The sequence below is a fragment of the Vespula vulgaris genome, chromosome 1 (genome assembly GCF_905475345.1).
Source record: "Vespula vulgaris chromosome 1, iyVesVulg1.1, whole genome shotgun sequence".
Classification (NCBI taxonomy): domain Eukaryota; kingdom Metazoa; phylum Arthropoda; class Insecta; order Hymenoptera; family Vespidae; genus Vespula; species Vespula vulgaris.
The window spans coordinates 5,792,642-5,811,748 of NC_066586.1; the positions used below are offsets into that span (position 1 = coordinate 5,792,642).

The 19,107-nt window shown below is 36.7% G+C and overlaps 2 protein-coding genes across 13 annotated transcripts; one reads left to right on the forward strand and one right to left on the reverse strand.

The window, feature by feature from the left end:
* Positions 1-287: 287 nt before the first annotated feature.
* On the reverse strand, positions 288-16,841 carry LOC127068569 (gamma-aminobutyric acid receptor alpha-like). 11 transcript variants are annotated; one of them, XM_051004916.1, is made up of 10 exons: positions 16,473-16,841; positions 10,219-10,358; positions 9,524-9,716; positions 9,215-9,435; positions 4,064-4,146; positions 3,331-3,471; positions 2,161-2,313; positions 1,820-2,082; positions 916-1,246; positions 288-879 (listed from the first exon to the last, which is right to left on the reverse strand). In XM_051004916.1, the coding sequence occupies exons 2-10, from the start codon at positions 10,323-10,325 to the stop codon at positions 611-613; spliced, it is 1,761 nt and encodes a 586-aa protein (XP_050860873.1). In that variant the 5' UTR covers positions 10,326-10,358; positions 16,473-16,841; the 3' UTR covers positions 288-610. The 11 variants fall into 11 exon arrangements, with proteins under 11 accessions (XP_050860873.1, XP_050860867.1, XP_050860856.1 ...); XM_051004910.1 differs by having other exon boundaries at positions 910-1,246; XM_051004899.1 differs by adding an exon at positions 11,217-11,303 and having other exon boundaries at positions 288-1,246.
* LOC127068646 (uncharacterized) lies at positions 10,353-13,383 on the forward strand. 2 transcript variants are annotated; one of them, XM_051005061.1, is made up of 5 exons: positions 10,353-11,588; positions 11,949-12,113; positions 12,190-12,389; positions 12,452-12,783; positions 12,868-13,383. In XM_051005061.1, exons 2-5 carry the CDS (start codon positions 11,967-11,969, stop codon positions 13,197-13,199), a joined length of 1,011 nt encoding a protein of 336 aa, XP_050861018.1. In that variant the 5' UTR covers positions 10,353-11,588; positions 11,949-11,966; the 3' UTR covers positions 13,200-13,383. The 2 variants fall into 2 exon arrangements, with proteins under 2 accessions (XP_050861018.1, XP_050861009.1); XM_051005052.1 differs by having other exon boundaries at positions 10,353-12,113.
* Positions 16,842-19,107: the final 2,266 nt, after the last annotated feature.

Genomic DNA, 19,107 nt, shown 5'->3' on the forward strand with positions numbered 1-19,107 from the left:
ATAAATAGGTCACCTGTTGCTATTGCGAATATAAAAGAAGCTAATGTATATTTGCCCGCAATATTATTAAAGTAATATTATTTTTTAGCGAGCTCTTAATAATATAGAATCAGTTCTTTGCTCGATTGATAATTCAATCTATAACGGTAAATAATTTTATAATAACATAAAAAAGATATACGATAATAAAAATTTTGTGCGAGTTTTCTTCTAATCGAATTGCATTCACGTTTCTTGGTGTTGAAGGTTCTTATGTTTGAGGTCAAGTTTGAAAAAAAATATATGTATATATACAATCATTTATTTTCAAACGGAATACTTGAGACAACGATTAGACGATATCGAGGTCAAAAAGCTCAGGTTAGCTCCGATTAGCTCTTGTATTGAACAAAAAAAGGAGAACGTGCAAGTAGGATTTATAACTCACATTTACGGATTATGCGTATTTACATATAAATATTCGTAAGAGGAACACTTTTCGGTAAAGCATTTGATTCTAAAACGTTATCGTTTTTCCAAGAGATTCTACTATTCGATTCTCTCTTACATATCTTTTGTGAGATCGATAGCAATTGAAAATTGGAGCGAATGTACGCTCCTTCTCTTCTTATCACGCGCCGTTGGGATTCGAATTATAATAATTGATACGCTCGCTTCTAGAGAGATAAGCGTACCAGTAGAAGAGATTTATTGCAAGAAAAAAGAGAGGAAAGACGACGCGACTGGCACGATCGATCTTTGAAACCGAGTTATATCTCGGTGTCCGTCTTCGTCTTTTTCTCGGTGCAATTCTTTTGCTCGGAGAATCGACTCTTTGGGGCGAAGGAGATTTTGTAAGCTCTGATTGTGCTTGTGACTGAGATTGAAGTTTAGGCTGATGCTGAGACTGAGACTGAGGCTGAGGCTGAGGCTGAGGCTGAGGCTGAGGCTGAGGCTGAGGCTGAGGCTGAGGCTGAGGCTGAGGCTGAGGCTGAGGCTGAGGCTGAGTTTGAGTCTGAATCTGAGATTGAGGCTGATGCTGAGGCTGTGAAATCGGCGTCAAAGTTGGAATCGTTTGATGAAGATTCCCTCGACGAGGATGGCTCACTGATGGAGAACAAGAAACGCAGGGTAATTGCCAATGACTGATATTTCGTTCCCGATCAGGAATGGCAGACAAAGGTATCACCTCGATGAAACCATCACCGTTCACCGTGAAATTTCGACTACTTCCGGGAATCGAATTACCAGAATTCTTTCGGCGACTCTAAAATAAACAATACCAATAATTCGAAATCAATTAGTTATTTTTTTAATAATTTTTTTCGATTCGAATTGATTCTTTGTTAATCTGACAAAATATTCATTCTCATTAATGGCTCGATATTCGTTGCCATTGTCCGAAGCGTTTCACGGTTTTAGCAAAAGAGCAATTTCAATCGTAGCTTTTACGAGTGAAACTAAAATTAGGCTGGCTCCGATATATGAATGTGAAACTTTGCCAAATAACGAGAACGGGTGCCTCGAGATTTTCATAAAATCCGTCCAGTTATTTCCTTTTTTCCTTATTTCTTTTTTTTTTATTTTCTCTATGCTTTCAGAAACATCTTTGTGATCGTGTCGTCTCCCGAGAGACAGAGAGGTATTTCTATGTTTTCAAATCGATAAATAATACATCGCACGAGTCTTTTATATGGACATTACATGTGATCGTAATGAATTATATTTATTAACGTTACTTTTTGTTAAAATCGAGCACGTAAAAATATTATCCATTATACCACGAGAATGAACTACCTTTTTATTCCGTTAATATAAATGGAAAAAAAGAACGATGTACCGTTTCGCGCTTGGACGGTGATCGCGAGATTTCCTCGTTTTCGCTGGAACTGCTTTCGGTGTCGCTTAGATCAGAACTGAAATAACACTCGCCCGATCCATATTTAGTGAAATAGTGTACTACAGCGAATTGAATGATCGTGGCAAAGATGAAGGCGAAGGAAAGAAAGACGAAAAAATCCAAGGCAGTGGGATAGGGTACTTTTGGTAAATCCGTTCTAGCTTCCAATCCTAAAAAGGTCATCGTCAGCACAGTCGTGATACCTGCGGAGAAAAAAAATGTTTCTGTTCGAAAATCACGTTTAGAGAATTGAAGATACTCTACTAAGAACGATATCGTACCAAGGGACACTCGATCAGCGGTAGCTTCTCTGTTCAACCAAAAGGAGACCCAAGAGAGTACTACCAGAAGAATGCAAGGACCATAAACTTGTATTAAAAAGTTACCCATGTGTCTCTGCAGGTGGAAAGATACCAAAAGCATCGAGTATTCCGCTAAAATCAAATACAAATCGTTAAATACATTCTAATATTTCGTGTCCGATGTCGCATTGGCAAGTTGCCGACGATACTACGATACAATACACTAGACATCGAACCGCCATTTCGAGGGAAATGTGGACAACGAAGGAGGAGTCGCATTGTGCGATTCTCGGCACGACGAGTTTGTTTGCAAAGTACATATCTCGCATACATAGTTCGTATATCTTCTCGATGAATCTCTCTGACGAAAATGGTTATAATTCTTATCTAGCCGATACGATTCGCGTCACGGGCATAGATATATACATATAATTAATGTATTCAATCAATTTTGAATCAATTAGAAACATTTAATTCGAGCTGTATTAATTATCAATGAATTATATTAATTATCAATAAACAGTTTACTTTTCTCGCGTGAACGCGATAATCATACACTTGACAAGATACGACGAGAGTTTGCTGGTAGAAAATAGATAAACATTGAAGCTAAACAAGGAAGAAAATCAATGTTGATATCTCGATCGACACGTGAATCTCATAGGAAATGTAAGAAGAACGACGATCTTTAATGAAGTAGAAGAAAGAAGGGAAATGAGAGGAGGAAGAGAAAGAGAAAGAGAGGAAGGGAAAAGGAGATTACTCAATTACCTCTATCGTCATCTGCTTGCTTACTAGCTATCCAAAGAGAAGAAAAGTTCTAGATGGAGTCTTTACGGGTGCCGGATATTAGAGAAGAAAAGGGAATGTTACGGAAGAAAAGGTCACGTGTCTCCTCTTTGCTCTTTTTCTCTCTGTCTCTCTCTCTCTCTCTCTCTTGCCTAGCGTTTTAATCGAGGTTGTTTTCATCAAGTATTTCCGTCGTGAAGTTCTTCATAAGTAAGAAGGAGAAGGAGAGAAGAAGAAAGTACCATCAATGATTTTCTCTCTCGCAAATTCTCCCTCGACAAGGACTTTCCTCGAGTTTCCTAATCGTTCTACAAATACACGCAGGTAGATTCGATCACGTCGATCGGATTTTCTACTCACCATGAGACAAGGGTGGAGTCGTAGAGTGATTCGCAGTAGGATTTGCGACTAAATCGAATTGGGAAAGCTTCATGTCCTCTGCTATGGCGACTTGTCTCGCGCTGTTCCATTTGTAGATGACGTCGCGAGTCGTGTATCCAACTAAAGAGAGAGAAAGAGAGAGAGAGAGAGAGAGAGAGAGATGTTAAAAAAAGAAAAAAGTTCGACATTAGAGAAAAGAGAGTATACGAGATTGATCGATCACTTTCCTTCTCGTGGAAGGACTCGAATTTTGATTTAGATCTTCTCTTTTTTCTTTTAGAGCTGCTCCGGGGACGAATAAATCTGGCTCTTCTTACCTTACTCGAGAAAAGCTAGCATCGGGATCTTCTTACGAGGAGATTATAAACGAGTCCACCGGAGAAGTAAGCTCTCTTTCGTTCTTTCTTTTTTTTTTCCTTTTTCCTCTCATCCTCTTTCTCATTAGTTTTTCGCAAAAAAAAGGCGCGAAAGAGAGACGATATTTCTTCGTAGTTTTTCAAGCATCCCACGTGCGAGAAGCGCTCGCACGGGAAATGCATTGCATGTCTATATACATATTCTATTATGGAATGCTAATTAATTAAATTCTTAATCGGTTGCCAAGAATAATGAGTTCGCGATGCTGAATTTTCAACGAGGGAACGGGGTAATGGGGGAAAGCATTAAATCGTAACAATCGATGGTTTAATCTTGTAAAAGAATTCGAACTTACAACTACCAAATTTCAAGGGACATCTTTGTGTATCCATGGGAAAGTCTTCGAGGTTCATCGGACATCCAGCTTTGATCGTGAGTCTGCAAACAAGAGAAAACGTTTCTATCGATTACGGAGTATCGTTGAATCGTTGCAACTATGTAATTGCAATTATAGTTTTGGGATTTCGGATAGAACACGCAACGCAGTTCGTGAAATGTGAAAGTTAGAGGTGTTAAGGAGATAACGAAGATCTGTATTCGAAACTGATCAAGTTATCGCACTGGCATGGTTTAACTCTTGCGAGGTAAGTAAGTTAGAGCCGAAAGAGAGACGATCCGTGACTAATCGGATCCATCACGCTCGTGAGCTTGTTCGATCTCTCGATTTGCAATTTGCAACGTTCTCATCTCGTACGCTCTTTCGCGGTAACGACCTCTTCCGTAACATCACGTCCACTATATCTCGCGAATATATCCAAACGAGATACGCGTATCGTATTTTTATCTTCCTTATCTAATCTTCATTCTTTCTTGGTACTCTGAATCTTTCTAACGTTGTTTAGTTTAACGAGAGAAGAATAGCCTTCGACGGAAACGATTCTATCTCTTTCTTTTTTTCTTTTTCTCTTCCTCTCTGTTTTTTTTTTCTTGCACTCTATGAACCGTTCAAAAATGCTTTATTTCAGGTGCAAAAAAAGTGCCGGCGGGTGAAAACTGTAAAGGAGAAAAGATATTTTGCCAAGGACCCACGATTGTTCCTTCTTTCTTTCTCTTTCATACATCTTAAGTATATACCTAGCGTTATATTTCATTTTTTACTTTTAATTCACACCCTTTTGTCGTACCCCATCCTTTTTATCTTACTTTGTGTTTCTCACCAAGCTCGCTAGCCCATTCATGCCTCGCTTAATTTCTTTCCTCTTATTTCCCTCTTTTCTATCATTGTGCGCGAAGAATAGTGGATTCGTGAACACTCTCATTTACGCTGAACTCGATTTTTTTTCACGATATGTGTAAAATAAAATTTCGTCGGCAAATTTTTTCGTCGTCGAAGGAGAGACACTTGACGAGCATTCAGAGATAGATTAAGAGCCGATTAGAAAAGCGAAGGTTCGACTTAATTGTCATGACAGAAGCTGGAAACGTTTCTTTCGTGAAAAGAGGAGCTCGTTTTGAAAGATCAAAAGCGCCCGACGAGCTCTTTCGGGCGTACTGAAGTTGCTTCTCTGGTTGGCATATCGTCTCTTTCTATATCGCCTCGTACACTTCATCTTTAGTGAATACTAATTTTATCAGTATATCCTTTTTCTTCTTTTTTTTTCTTTTAGTTTTTTAAGGATATAACACAAATCTCTGGAGAGCGATATTTTTTCTATTTATTTCATTTACGTGTGTCGAACAAATGAGATTACGTTAAGCGGATTTAAACAAAATATCGTATATACGTATATAGAGCGTACAATAGAGAAGATAAATAGAATTATTTTTCATTCGTTCTTCTCCTTCTCCTCTTTCTCCTTTTTCTTCTCCTTCTACTCTTCCTCCTTCTCCTTCTCCTTCAAAGTCTTTCCGTATATCCGTTCTCATCAAGGTAGTACAAACGACAGATTTCTTCCCCGTTTCTTTCTCGTATCTTCTAGACGCTTCACGTTAGACGGACGGAAGAGTCGATTCAAAGTCTTGCCGATTCTTCGGAGAAGTTTTTGACAGGCCATTATGTGTACGACAATCGGATCTCACGTGGTATCGTTTAGCGAGGGAATTTGCGAAAGAACGTCGAGGGAGGAAAGAAGTCAAGATCTTAAAAAGGATGGGAAGGTGATAGCAAAAGGGAAGATTGGCAATCGTGTTCTTCGATTCGACTAAGAAGATTCGACTAAAGCAAGGGAAGTATTTTCTTTTTTTTCAAAGCACGATCCCACGCGCAAGAAAACATCAGAGATAAAAAAAAGAAAAAACGTAGAGCGAAAAGGGAGCGTAAATTGCTTGTGGATCTTGAAGAGTACACTCGGAGAAAACTGATGTCTTTTTCTCTCCTCTCTCTCTCTCTTTCTCTCTCTCATTCGACATTTTCGACGTCAGAAGGTACGGCAATTCCACGTTAGAAGGTATGAATCACTTCGAGCGTGAAGTGTACACACATTCCGAGTCGCAGAGAGATCCTATGGATTTACCGAACCCGAATGCATACATACATATAGATATATATACACACAAATATACACACATATATATATATATGTATGTATATAAGTATCTTCCCGAATTTCATCGAGATCGATCCTTATCTCTCGATGTCGAATAGCGGAGAATTCGATTTTACATGCTAGTTTTAGTACATGCCCTAGACGCATTTCTTGTATATTTTTGGAATATGGTTTATATGATTTATGATTTTTCATACGGGGTCGAGTAATTGATTTACAAAAGAAAATTCATGATTTACGTATTTTCATGTTTATATATATATATATATATATATATATATATATATATATATACATATCTGACGATGTAAATTAAATTGCTTTTGCATTTATGCGATCTTTTCTCTTGGTAAAAGCAGAAAGTAAAATAAAGAAGTAACAAGAGTCCTCGATACGAGATAGCAAGTGCATCTGATATCGCATCGTTATTATTTACTATAAGATTGGCACGTGTGCGAGTCTTGCAAGGTGTCTCGTTTGCATGAAAATAACGAACTCGATTAACATAGATATACCATCAAATTCTAAAATTACTTCGGGTCCACTGTCCCAGATTATTCTACCGCGTCCATTCCTGTATGATCCCTGTAACATTCCCACGTACCACGTAGGCAGAATCTAAAATCACGGATTTTGGAAGGGTAGCCTTGAGAGATGCTAGGGTTGGAAAATCCAGGAAGACGCAAGAGATTATCCCTGACAGATAGCAACGCATTTAGGTCTATTTCGTGGAAAATGAGTGGTGCCAACGGATAAAATGGATGTATTTCGCTGAATTTCTGATTTTCTTCTCGACAAATCTAGCAGTTCTATAGATGAACATACTTCATATCGATTCGACTCCGTTCTATATTAATTTTTCCGATGATCGCTTAATGATCTCTCTCTCTCTCTTTCTCTCTCTTGACAATTAAATTTAGTGAGCGATTTTTTCGCTCGAGCTCGTGTTAACCATTATCCAAGAAAGCGAGCCGATAATTTATTCCGTATTCATGGAATATTGAAATCTATGGTTATGCGGAGAATTCCGTTAAAACTATTGATACGACGAAACGATAAATGACAAACGCGCTTGTAATCACGTTTTAATCATCGCGATCCTTCTGGTTGCGAGGAGGAAACATTAAATCACATGATCGGAAAGATTGGAAGGAGCAAAGCGATGTTGTATGTGCATTTTGATGCTTCGTATCAGAAATAAGTACCGAGTTACACGCTTCACCGATATTTGAAATATCGTTTGTTTAAATAAATTTTAGACTCGAAGTCTTCAATGACGTTAGATATTCTTACGCCTTACGAACAATCTCAGACTATACGCTTAGATAGTCGTGTATAAAGGCGGGAAATATCTCGTTTGAAAATCTCGGAAACGTCCGAGAAATCAAAAGGCGCGTAAAGTGAGACGCGCGAGTGCGCTCGAGGGAGCATTGCCGTAAAATGGGGTCGACTGTCTTTCCGTCGTGAACTACGTTCCTCGACAAGACTGTCGTGGCCCTTGTCGGCTACAGTGGTGAACCCATACGTAGAGAGATACGAGGAAGAAAGGATTCAAGGAAGAAAAGAGAGGACACGTTTTCCTACAACCTGTTCAACATGTCCTTTAAGTCAAACTACTATGTCCTTTCTCTTTTGTTTCGTATCTGTCCATGTCGATGTTGCTACATTTTCGCATTTTACTTCTTTGGAGACTTTACAAAAGCACGTTCTTCTTTTCATCGTCAGTATTGCGAAAGATTTTCTTTTCGAATCGTCAAAAGTAACAGTTCGAATATTCCCTTATTGAAAACTTGTACAATTTCAAATGAAATTTACACAATTTACACCATTGCCCAGGATGTCACGGTTCAAATTGCAACCTTCACAAATAAGAATGAATGGAAAGTCGACGAAGTTTTGTAAATGTTTGCGAAGGTATTGCACATGATGAAACGTCTCATTTGATGGTAGATAGTAAGTAATATTAACGGTGACATTTTCGGAAAGATCGACTTTCTTTACGATCCCAACTGAATTTCATTGAATTTTCTCTGAAAGAGCTGTTCGTTATTTAGATCGATCGACGAGGTCGAGTTGCAGTAGTAGTGGCTAATAAAGTGCGGAGTAAATAGTACGCTGGACGTGATAGCCACAGACCGTGAATGCGATGATGGCTGTGCTTCAACAAGCGTAACGTATGCGACGCAGGTGTTTTCAAAGAGAGACTTTTTTTTCCATATGACCGAGCTCGTCAAATATTATTTCCCGTTTCGACTGTGAATTTTAAATTCATTGAGAGAAACTTGCATGCTAAAAAAAAAGAAAAAAAGAATAGACGAAAATATAGCAGCAATCGTTTTGGACTATCTACGAACTCGATAAAGATCGGGTATTTAACCTCGTCAGCATTTGATATTCGAAGGGTAGAGAGTCCTTGAATTTTTCAGTGGTCCTGGCTCGAAGCAGCCACAGGAGCGTTATTTCAACGCGGAATCAGCGGATAAGTCAAATACAAATACGGGGAAAAGAGAGTCCACGGATTCGAGGGACGGACGATGTATGTTTCCTCTTTGTTAAACCATTCCCTTTCTCTTGACCTAGTCTTCTGAATCGGCTCTATTGTACACGCTAGAATTAACCCTTGATTCTCGGGCTACCCTCGGCCCGGGGCATGTCATGTATATTACGCTACCTAAGAGATACTCCTACGAGAATATTCCGAAGAGATTCGCAAGGAGTACTTTGCTTGAAAAAATCTACATCGAGAAAAAATTCATCTAGCTTTGTTAGATCTTTTCAACTGCAAACAACGAGTGACAAAAGAATAAGAAAGAAAGAAACAGATATTTCTGAAAGTCTTTTATTGTCACCTGTCTCTCTCTCTCTCTCTCTCTCTCTCTGCACTCCCCTTAAAACTATACGCAAAAAGATTAATTAAAAATGAAGGAAATCTTAGTCTATTGGTAATATCGATTGCTCACCGCGAACTGTAGAGTACTCTTCCGTCCTGATAAAGTCTGACGAACTTATTTGGGCTGGTGATGGTGTGAAGGTAGCTCTGTTTGCCATTATAAAAGTACGTGTCGGGCTTCCAAATCCTTGCCAGCATCGATATGCTGAGAGCGAGTGTTTCCTTCCCACCTTGAAATGCTAAACGTCTATCTACCCATGACTGTCGAAAATAGCAATCCATCGAGTACGTCTGTAAACAAAATACTATATCGAAACTGTTTTAAAAGCGTATTTCCACGGAAATTTTGTTCTTTTAATTTTGTAATTATAAAACCGACCATGTCGACCTCAGAGATAGGACCCATGCTACGGACCATGATGTCAACTTCGACCGTCGCTGGTGGCCCACCAAAATCTGGTCTCACGCTGTTATCGTAACCACGAAGAAGATTATCGAGTAATTCACTGATGTTGCTATGATTGTTACTTTGTGTTCTATGCCTCGTTGACGTTTTTGCACCTGTCGTTACTCTACAAAGAGAATATGAATTTTCTATCTATATGCTTGGCAAATTTGACACACAAGGTGCGTATCATCATTCTATAAGATATTGTTATATCTATAATTAAATTAGACCAATACACTTGGATGGCGAATAAGAAGAATGACGTGACAAAATAATTAGATAATAATAGCTTGTAATCAGGAAACAATGCGTCAGTTTTTAAGTAGAAAAATATTTATTTTCGATTTCTATTCTTATCTTTAATCATTTGCACTATAATTTATTTTTTTAGTTCGTTCTCTGATTTTTTTCTATTTTTGATATACATATAGTTGCAAAGCAGTTCGTCTAATTTTCGTAAATGAACACGAAACGAAAACGCACGAATGATTTGATCAACGTTATCGATTATTTCATAACTAAAATAAATGAGTTTGGAGCTCAAACAATAAATAAATCGTCTTAGGTACTTGAAGTAAGAATAGAGAATCGAATAATGCAATTCCAATTATCGGTGTTTAACTCACAGAAAAGAAGCGAAAGAAGTAATAAGATTGGCAAAGGCGAGTAAAACTCGTTGCTTCATGATGTCCTGGGACCGAACCTTCCCACGACAATGTCTTGAACGGATCATCAATTAGTCCTAATCGTTCATCTTCTCGCTACCCTAGAATTAAATTGTAAATCGTTTCACAATGTAGATAGATAGATATGCACTATATCATTGTTATAACTTACAACATATTACTATACTTAATTTTTGTTGTTTGTATCGAGAAATTTTTGTTTGTTGATCATTTCACGTACTTATTGCTATGCAAATATAGCGTTTTTTTTTACCTCTTTACGAATATTTTGTAGTAATTATCAAAAGATTGAAACGACTCGAGAGATTATCGATATTAGAGACTGATTACGATTAATTGGATGGAACGTGATGCACACAACGACACAGAAAAAGCAGAGCAGTTCCGTGAGATTGTGTAAGTTCATTAACGAATCTATGAATGACATGCTGATGACACTAGTATCCTGCGGGACACGAGCAATCGAACGAGGTCTCTTTGTGAACGTTCGAATGAACAGATTCTTTGCGTGTGCGTGCGTCGTGCGTCATTTTGCCATGCTATCTGGAAATTCAATTTTCCGGACAAACAGCGTATTACGATCTATGCGACGATACTGTTTCTTTAACAAATTATGTCTACGTTCTCGAACAGGCGTACAAGCAACGCGTGAACGTGCAAAGTATTTTATTTACTTAGGAGAGAGATTTAATTGAACAAACAGAGCAGGTCGTCACGCTCGTTTATACTTTACGAAGGACTTCGTCGAAAATGAACTATCGTTTGAGAAAGAGAGAGAGAGATAGAGAGAGAGAGAGAGAGAGAGAGAAAGAGGGAGAAAGAGAGAGTAGAAAACTACTCGCAAACCGGAGTGTTGAGAAGCAAACGAGGTAGCTTGCTCGCAAATACAATACTTGTCACGCATGTAAACAAACGCTTTGCAAAGAAAATATACAAACGTGTGGGAGTGGGTGTACTTTGAGGGTCGCCACGCTCGACTTGACGCTCGTACCGTGCTGAGAGGAAAATCGCTGAAGTTGGCGTTTCTACGAATGACATTTTATTTTCCTTAGAGATTTGTTAGGAGGTTACTTTGATAAACTTATTTATACGATCAAATCGTAATTAGTGTGCTGTTTCTACGTATATATACATAAATGCATTTTGCATATAAATGCAACGGTGGTCTTCGAGTAATATAGTTTAATGTAAACAGAGGAACAGATATCCGAGTAAACGCATGAAGATTTCGATTACAATTCGCAGAATTGCAACTAGAATTTTAATTCGACGTTGGATCTATTTTAAATTTCAAGCGGACGATAATAACGGTAATTTATAATTTATGGGTATATTATTTATTTGATTTAAGATAAATTTGATAGAAATTCGAAAAGAATCTGAAGTTGTAGTTCTCGTGTAGACTGCAACTTCATTTTGAAAATGCCAGGCAACGTGGAACAACAAATGTTCGTTCGGTATACGTTGTAATAACTTTTGGGATAGATTTCTATTTAAATTCGTGGTTCGAACAGTTTCGAATAACATTATAATCTTTCATTTCTCGTGAAAAATTGTTGAATATGCCGTATGAACTATAGTTTGATATAAGATATAGGACAGTAAATACCTTGTTCAATGATAAATATCAATAAAGTAAAATTGTGTTCGTTATTAATCGTTGTGAAAAGTGAGAAAAATAAAGAAGAATGGTTCGACCGTCGAATCCGTTGTTAATGACCGTTGTTCTCGATGCGGTTGGGCGTCTCTCAGAAAGAAAAGGTTCTACCGTACGAGATATCCTTGATTTCGTTCGACAAAATTCCAATGGATTTTCGAGGAATCTTACGATGCAGGTAAAAAGAAAAAAAGAAAAATATAGAAAGAAGAGAAAGATTGGATATTTTGTTATTATCAGAAATCTTCTAACAGGTTCATCGTGCTCTGAAACATGCAGTCAATGCTGGTTTGCTTCGACACAGAAGTGGAAGATATAAGATTTTACTCAGCATAAATCCGATATCCGCTCAGCAATCTATAATCGAAGATTCGAAATCCACTGATGCTTTAACTGAAAAATTACCAAACGGATCACCCGAACGACCGACACGACGTATTAAAAATTCTGATAGGTAATTGAGATATTTTGTGAAGTTACGAAAACTCGAGATTACCGCTTGATTCTATTTCATAGAAAACAAGGTAAAAAACAAACACGTCGCAAAGGTGCTGCAAGTCGAAATGGTCAATGCACTCATAATCGAAAATGTTCGGAACCATTGGAGAAAGCGGGACTAACGCGAAGGCAAAAACGAAAAGGAGGTGGAAGAGTCGAAGAAAATGATGATTGGATAATACCAGTTCGACGTAAACAATTTGCTAAACGAAAGATGTCCGAAATCGTGCACGAAGATTTATCGCCGTCGAGCGATCATTCCCAAGAAAAAATACCTGATTTTGATTCGGATGTATCCAACGAAAATTATGAGAAATCAACAAATTCAAAGAACAAATTTTATTCCCGAGGTCAGCTTCGAATTGTAAACAGGTTATTTCGTTTGTTCGATTTCTTTAATTATTTTAAAGAAATTTTTTTATTTCGTTCTTAAGACGAAGAACGCTTGTCGTCTCCAAGAAGGAAAAGATCGCCAGTTAGGCAAGAGCACAGAGGACAAAATTCCAAGGCCAGATCGAGAAAACGATCATCCTCTCGAAATCGAAGTCCACAGCGTCTAAATTATAACCCAAATCAAAATCAACAGGAACAGCAGCAACAGCAGCAATTAGAAATAGAGGAAATACCAAACGAGAACTTGGAAAACACGAGGATGGACTGCGAACAGGTGTCTGGAAATATCGAAATCATCGACGATTCACCAAGTCCTGAAATCATTGATAGAGATTGCCAGCCTAATAACAGTCGAAGTGGAAGTAGTTTCTAAAACTGTAGCTTTACTTTCTTTTTTATATACGATAGAAATTAACGATTATTCATGTTAGTCTCGTTTTTTCGTATTTGAATTACGTCAATGTCGCTGTACGTTTCACGATCAGTCTCGTATATTCGTTATATAAATTTTTATCCTTTTGTCAACACGAAGTCTTAATAAATTTCTTATTACATTATCATTCTCTTTTATATACGTATCATATCGACTTTGGTAAGTACGGAAGAGAATCAATTGATTGATCGTAAGAAGAATATTTTTTACATACCTCGTAATCATTTATATACTTTTATTTTATACGCGATATCGCGATAAGAACATCGTACATCTTGCCTTTTCTTGAGGTTACTCCGAAATAATCTGCATGGTCGGAAGATACACGAGCGAATATCGCGAATAAAACGAGGCAACAATCTTTTAGATAGCTATATGTATCTTTCTAAAAAAGGAACAACTTTATCCTGTGTTAACTTATACTTCCCCGCAGGTTATAAGTTCGAAGAAACATTTTACGCTCTTTTTCTAGCTTAGGCCGAACGGATGTCTCGGAAATGCGAACCATTTTTCTACTCAACTAAAGCATTTTGGTGTTTATCGATTTAGCCTATGGCGTTTCCTCTTTAGCTGACGTTCAAGTTCTCGCTACACGTTTACCCGCAGTTCTTCTTTTCCTCCTCCTCTTTCTCTTCTCATGTTTTTCCATTGTCAGCGAACGAAACGCGATATATTCTCACGTTAATTTTTCAACAAAATGCTCTTAGTTTCGTCGAATCATTCGGATATAGCTTTATGAGATATAAACTTTTGTTGAAACATTAAAAAAATGTGATGTTTTATAGGCTTCCCGATTACGATCCAATCGGATTAAATTCTCGATTTTATCTATACCACATTCGTTCGAATAAATAGTATTTTATCAATAGGTAATTATTCGTTCGTATAAAAAGATATATTTTATTTAAATAATTCAGTGTTAGAGGAAGTAGCGGTTAATACAATTTTTTGAGCGAGAGGAAACTCGAAGTTATCAAGTTTGTAGAGAACAGGAGTTGCGAAGTTTGAATGATGATGTATCGTGAAGAATAAGAATAAGAATGAGAAGAAGAAAATAGAAGAAAAAGAAAAAGAAGAAGAAGAAGAAGGGAGAAACTTCTGCTTTCGGTGCTTTGAAAAGAGCGTAAGCAATTCGAGCGTTTTCTTTGCGTTGTCAGACTTTCAATTTACCTTCGTCCCACAGTCGATTCAATTACACGTGCGTATAAGAACCACTTCGTCGTGTGACACCCTTCATCTCATTCTTCCATTTCTCTCTCTCTCTCTCTCTCTCTCTCTCTATCTTTCGTTGACTCCCACGAATGAGTAGAAAAAATCGAGCAACATTATTCACGTCAACTTTTCGAACAATCCATCGAAAAAACGACGAGAAAGGTTAACGCTGGCGGGTAAATTCGATCTATTCGATGTTCTTTCTCGTATAAGGACAGCCATCTTTCTATTCATGTATTAATTCCCAACATAATTGTTCTTATCCTTTAAACATCATTATTTAATATAATTACATCTAAGAGAAAATTCTTTTTCCTTCTTAATCATTAATGATTCTATAGATAAATAAAGAGATAGATATGTTCTAATGAATACTTCAGAGTCATTCGATTTATTCGATTTATTCATGTTCTGTGTTATTCTCACTCTACATTAGAAAGAAAAAAAAAGTTTCTCAGTCTCATGAAGCGTTGTCCAAGTGCTCGAGTTTCAACGAGCTGACCGATATCGTAAGTGGTTTACTGTAATGTAAAAACAAATTACCAGCAATTCTCGTTAACCTGCAACCTTTTTAATAGCACCTTACAATTTTAAAACTCAATGTCGAGTGGTCGTATTATCGAACCGAATGCTCAACGATCTTCGAATAAAGACTTACAGTAAAGTACTTAATGTATAGCTTTTTCGATATTTTTTTTTCTTGCTCTATGCATTTCCATATACACAATATGATAGTTTAATCCTTAATTTAAATTTATTTTTAGATCTTGATTCTTCTATTATATTTTTTTTAAATTTCGTTTTCGCGGAAAAAAGAAATTTTAATAAAATAAATATTAAACGATAAATATAAATATAAAAGCAAATTTATTTGCACATGTCTGCTGTATATGTCTGTATATTTGTAGTGAAAACGTTTGAAATAATTTTGCCACATGGCCGATAGTAATATTAAAAATTTCGATACTTTTGCACAGGGTGTGAGTACAAAGGCTACTTTTCACAATGGAGAACTGATTACCTCATGACGAACCTTGCTCGAGATCGGTAACGAGATCTCACGAAATAGCGGCGTCAATAAAAGGAGAAGATGAAGACGAAGAAGAAAAAGATGAAAAAGAAGAAGAAGAGGAAAAAGAAGAAAAAAAGGAAGAAGAAGCAAAGGAAAAAGAGGAAGAAGAAGAAGAAGAAAAAAATTTCCAATAAAACGTATGAAACGAAACAAGTTTTCCATTGTATATATCTAACACGATTAACTTTGACTTTTCTTTAATTCGAGAAAATCAAAACGATTGCCTTTTCCACTGTTGAAATTGGACATAGTTTACAAATATATTTTTCCGTTTTAATTAAAAAAGTGGATACCAATCGTATCGTTTTCTGGAAAAGGAGGGGCAACAGTTTCTCTAAAAGAATAATAGAAATCCATCTATACGAATTGGATTCTCGATCGAATTTTGTTTCTTATAAGAACTGGCTCATTTAATTTATCGATAAATACTCATGGGATATCGAGTGACTCGAATGTCTCGTAGAAAAATCTAGTCGTGCGATCTTGATATTATCTTTTTATATAAAAATTATGCAACCATAGTATTTAACTTCTTTAGTCTCTCTCGTTTAATTACTGTATTTGCAATTTTATTATTGCGATAATCGTAAAGATTATCGTTATTAGCTTCATCTTACATGGAAAGTTTAACACAGTGACTTTCATGAGTCGCACGATTTTTTTAACATCACTTGCAACGTTTATAACATTTGTTTATTAATAATATTTGTTTATTAACATACACAAAACTACGATTATGAGTTATGATATAAGTAAGATTTATTATAGAAAGTATTGTATAATACTCGATTTTATTATAAAACTTACTATATTAGAGTAAACAGATAAGATGAATATATATATGTAAATTTCATTCAACAATCTTAATGACTCATAACAACATTATAATATATGTAATAATATTAATAAGTTTCTCCGTAATAACTCACCGCGGAGATCAGCGCTAAGTTCATCGATTGATTCTTGGAGGCACGTGGTCACGATGATTGATCAATTTCGATGATAAACATAGACATTAAAGAAGAATTCCACCGAATTTCTTCGACCAATGTCCACCGATTATTTTTAGACAACATTTTGAAATAACTTGATGAATATTAAATACATAAGTATTATCACATTCGGTATTTTTTAAGGAAGTTAGTTAAAAGAATAAAATAACACGTATAGTCGATAAAATAAATTAATCTAATGAATAGTTAGAACATTATTTTTCTTAGAATAGAGGACATCGATGAAGTAGAGTAGCATGAAAAGCACGAAAAGCACGTGGCCGAGCCACGACGCGTACTGGCTGCTTCGTGGAAGACAGCTGACGAAAGGTGGTAGTTTCAACCCCCTCACCGCCACTAACCGCTCGCTTTCCAGGACTCCCCACCAAACATCGAGTTGCTTCCCTTCTCATGATACGATCAGATTTATCGTTTCATTCGTGACTATTATGAAATCGAATTTTTTAATCAGAAAAATAAAAAAAAATAAAGACTGAAAAAAAATCAAAGATCACAAATCAAGATAAAAATTCTTTATTTTATATTTTATAAAGACGTAAGATTCTTATAAAAACAACTTTGATTTAAGGTCGAAGATCGAAGAAAAAGATTAAATAATAAATTAAATGAAAAAGTTTAATTATTCAAGAATTTATATCTATACCTAGAGTAATCATATCTTTTCGGCGGTATAATCTTCCAGTCTTATAACACCGACTCTTTATGCAACCTCTTATTCATATCGACAAAGCGCATCCGAGGTGATCGTCGAGGATTTTAATAACCTCTCTGAGAGCTCGATATCGATAAGCCTATTGTAGAACGACTCCTTCACTAAACCCGAAGACTTCAATGAAGAATCGTAGAATCCTCGGAGATTCTTAATGCATTGTCAACAATGCAACCTTCTCTCTTCCTCTCTCATACTATCACAATTTATCTCTGTTTATATCTATATTTCCATTTTACTTACTTTCACCGAAGAAATCTTTACTGTGTGTCCGCAACTCCTTCGTGAGTTGCTTCTAACTAGTTGGTTCAAGCCGGATAAACAATGCTTCCGTCTCTTCGGGAATGCCCCATAACAAGCTTGACAATTCCCGAAGAAGATAAAGAAAGTCAAGATCGTGCCATTTGCAAATTAGTGTTAACGCATTTCCCTCACTTTTTACTTGTTTTTCTTTCTTTCTTTTTTGTTTTTGACTGCCGTTAAGCATCTTTTCTCTCTATCAATCCTTGGATCGAATTTCGATTTCTTTCAATTTCAAGATGGAAAATATCTCTTCCAAATTCGATGTATGTACATACAGTGACTCGACACCGAACAGTTTGTGCCACTTTGTGGCATAGAATCGATGGAAGGAAATTTCTCCGTGCTCCGGTTCGTAATTAATATCCATTTTCCTATCGGCGGAGAAGAAAAACCGCAAACGGAGAGAAGAAAGCTCGTAGTCTACGGACAAACATTTGATTTACAGAATTTCACCGTACGAATTCTCCATCGGAGATCTATCCACGACGGATGAGTGCGTTTTCTATAGCGAAACGTGACCCAAATTTTCTTCATTCAAATCGATTGTTTTCGACAAAAATACGAGTAGACATTTTTTTACATATGGATGTAACACAGATTGTCTGTCCGTCTGTACTGAGTTTTATCTACTTCAGCGGGAAGATATTTCGCGTTCGTTGTCCTTGTTGAATTGTAATTTACTTTGCTTTATGTTTATTGAAGAGTATGATTGTAACGTCTAGTCGCTAATGATACATTGATCAAAATAAAATATATATTATAAATCGCAGTTAGAATCGTGTTGTCATAATACCAGCTATATTTCTGTTTGAAGATTTTCCTGAGTCGCTCGTTCAAAGAAGGAAGACGACGACGAAACGGTAATCGTACAGCCGAAAAGCTCTAATAAGTTGCGAGATTCGTACCTCCGCGGGGCAAATATGAAACATTGCAAATTAAAGTCGGCTCTGCAAATGCTTCTACTACACCGTACCGCTATTCTTTCGCCTCTGTAAAAACGAGACCTTCGTTTATTTTCCATGTATCTGCGTGGGAATACATGCTCATAATCTAAAACCTCGGCGGTAAATTAAAAATTCTTTCTTTTTCTCTCTCTCTTTTTATATTCGAAATGACTAAAATCGATGTTACTATGATAGATAAAAAAAAGAAATTTATTATCGAAGATAAAACATTGAGAAATTTCGTTATCGGACTGATCCGATTAGAGACAGATAGATGATGCACAAAAGGTCTTGAAAATTTCTCTTGTCATCGAAGCTTTTGTTTGTTCTTTTCGAGTTACATATCATTCTCGAGAGTCAACCTGAACCGAGAGAACATGATGTAAAAAAATGGATAAATGTCGAAACGAATACTTTCAGTCGTAAGAAGAAGAAGAAGGAGAAGAAGCAGAAGAAAAAAAGGAAGAAGAGGAAGAAAAAAAAACGAAGGAATATAGAAAAAAGGACTATAGGCGCAAGCGTAGTCCTCTTGGGTGTATAAGCATTAAAGAGACATTCTTATCTGGAAGTCCCTCGGCCACAAATGCGAAATGTA

Coding starts and splice junctions, on each gene's coding strand:
- LOC127068569 (XM_051004899.1), bottom strand. CDS start 10,325: ATGATCCGTTCAAGACATTGTCGTGGGAAGGTTCGGTCCCAGGACATC. Junction 9,717..10,218: donor ACTTCTTTCGCTTCTTTTCT/GTGAGTTAAACA, acceptor TTCTCTTTGTAG/AGTAACGACAGGTGCAAAAA. Junction 1,247..1,819: donor CACCGTCCAAGCGCGAAACG/GTACATCGTTCT, acceptor TGTTTATTTTAG/AGTCGCCGAAAGAATTCTGG.
- LOC127068646 (XM_051005052.1), top strand. CDS start 11,967: ATGGTTCGACCGTCGAATCCGTTGTTAATGACCGTTGTTCTCGATGCG. Junction 12,114..12,189: donor CGAGGAATCTTACGATGCAG/GTAAAAAGAAAA, acceptor ATCTTCTAACAG/GTTCATCGTGCTCTGAAACA. Junction 12,390..12,451: donor CGTATTAAAAATTCTGATAG/GTAATTGAGATA, acceptor TCTATTTCATAG/AAAACAAGGTAAAAAACAAA.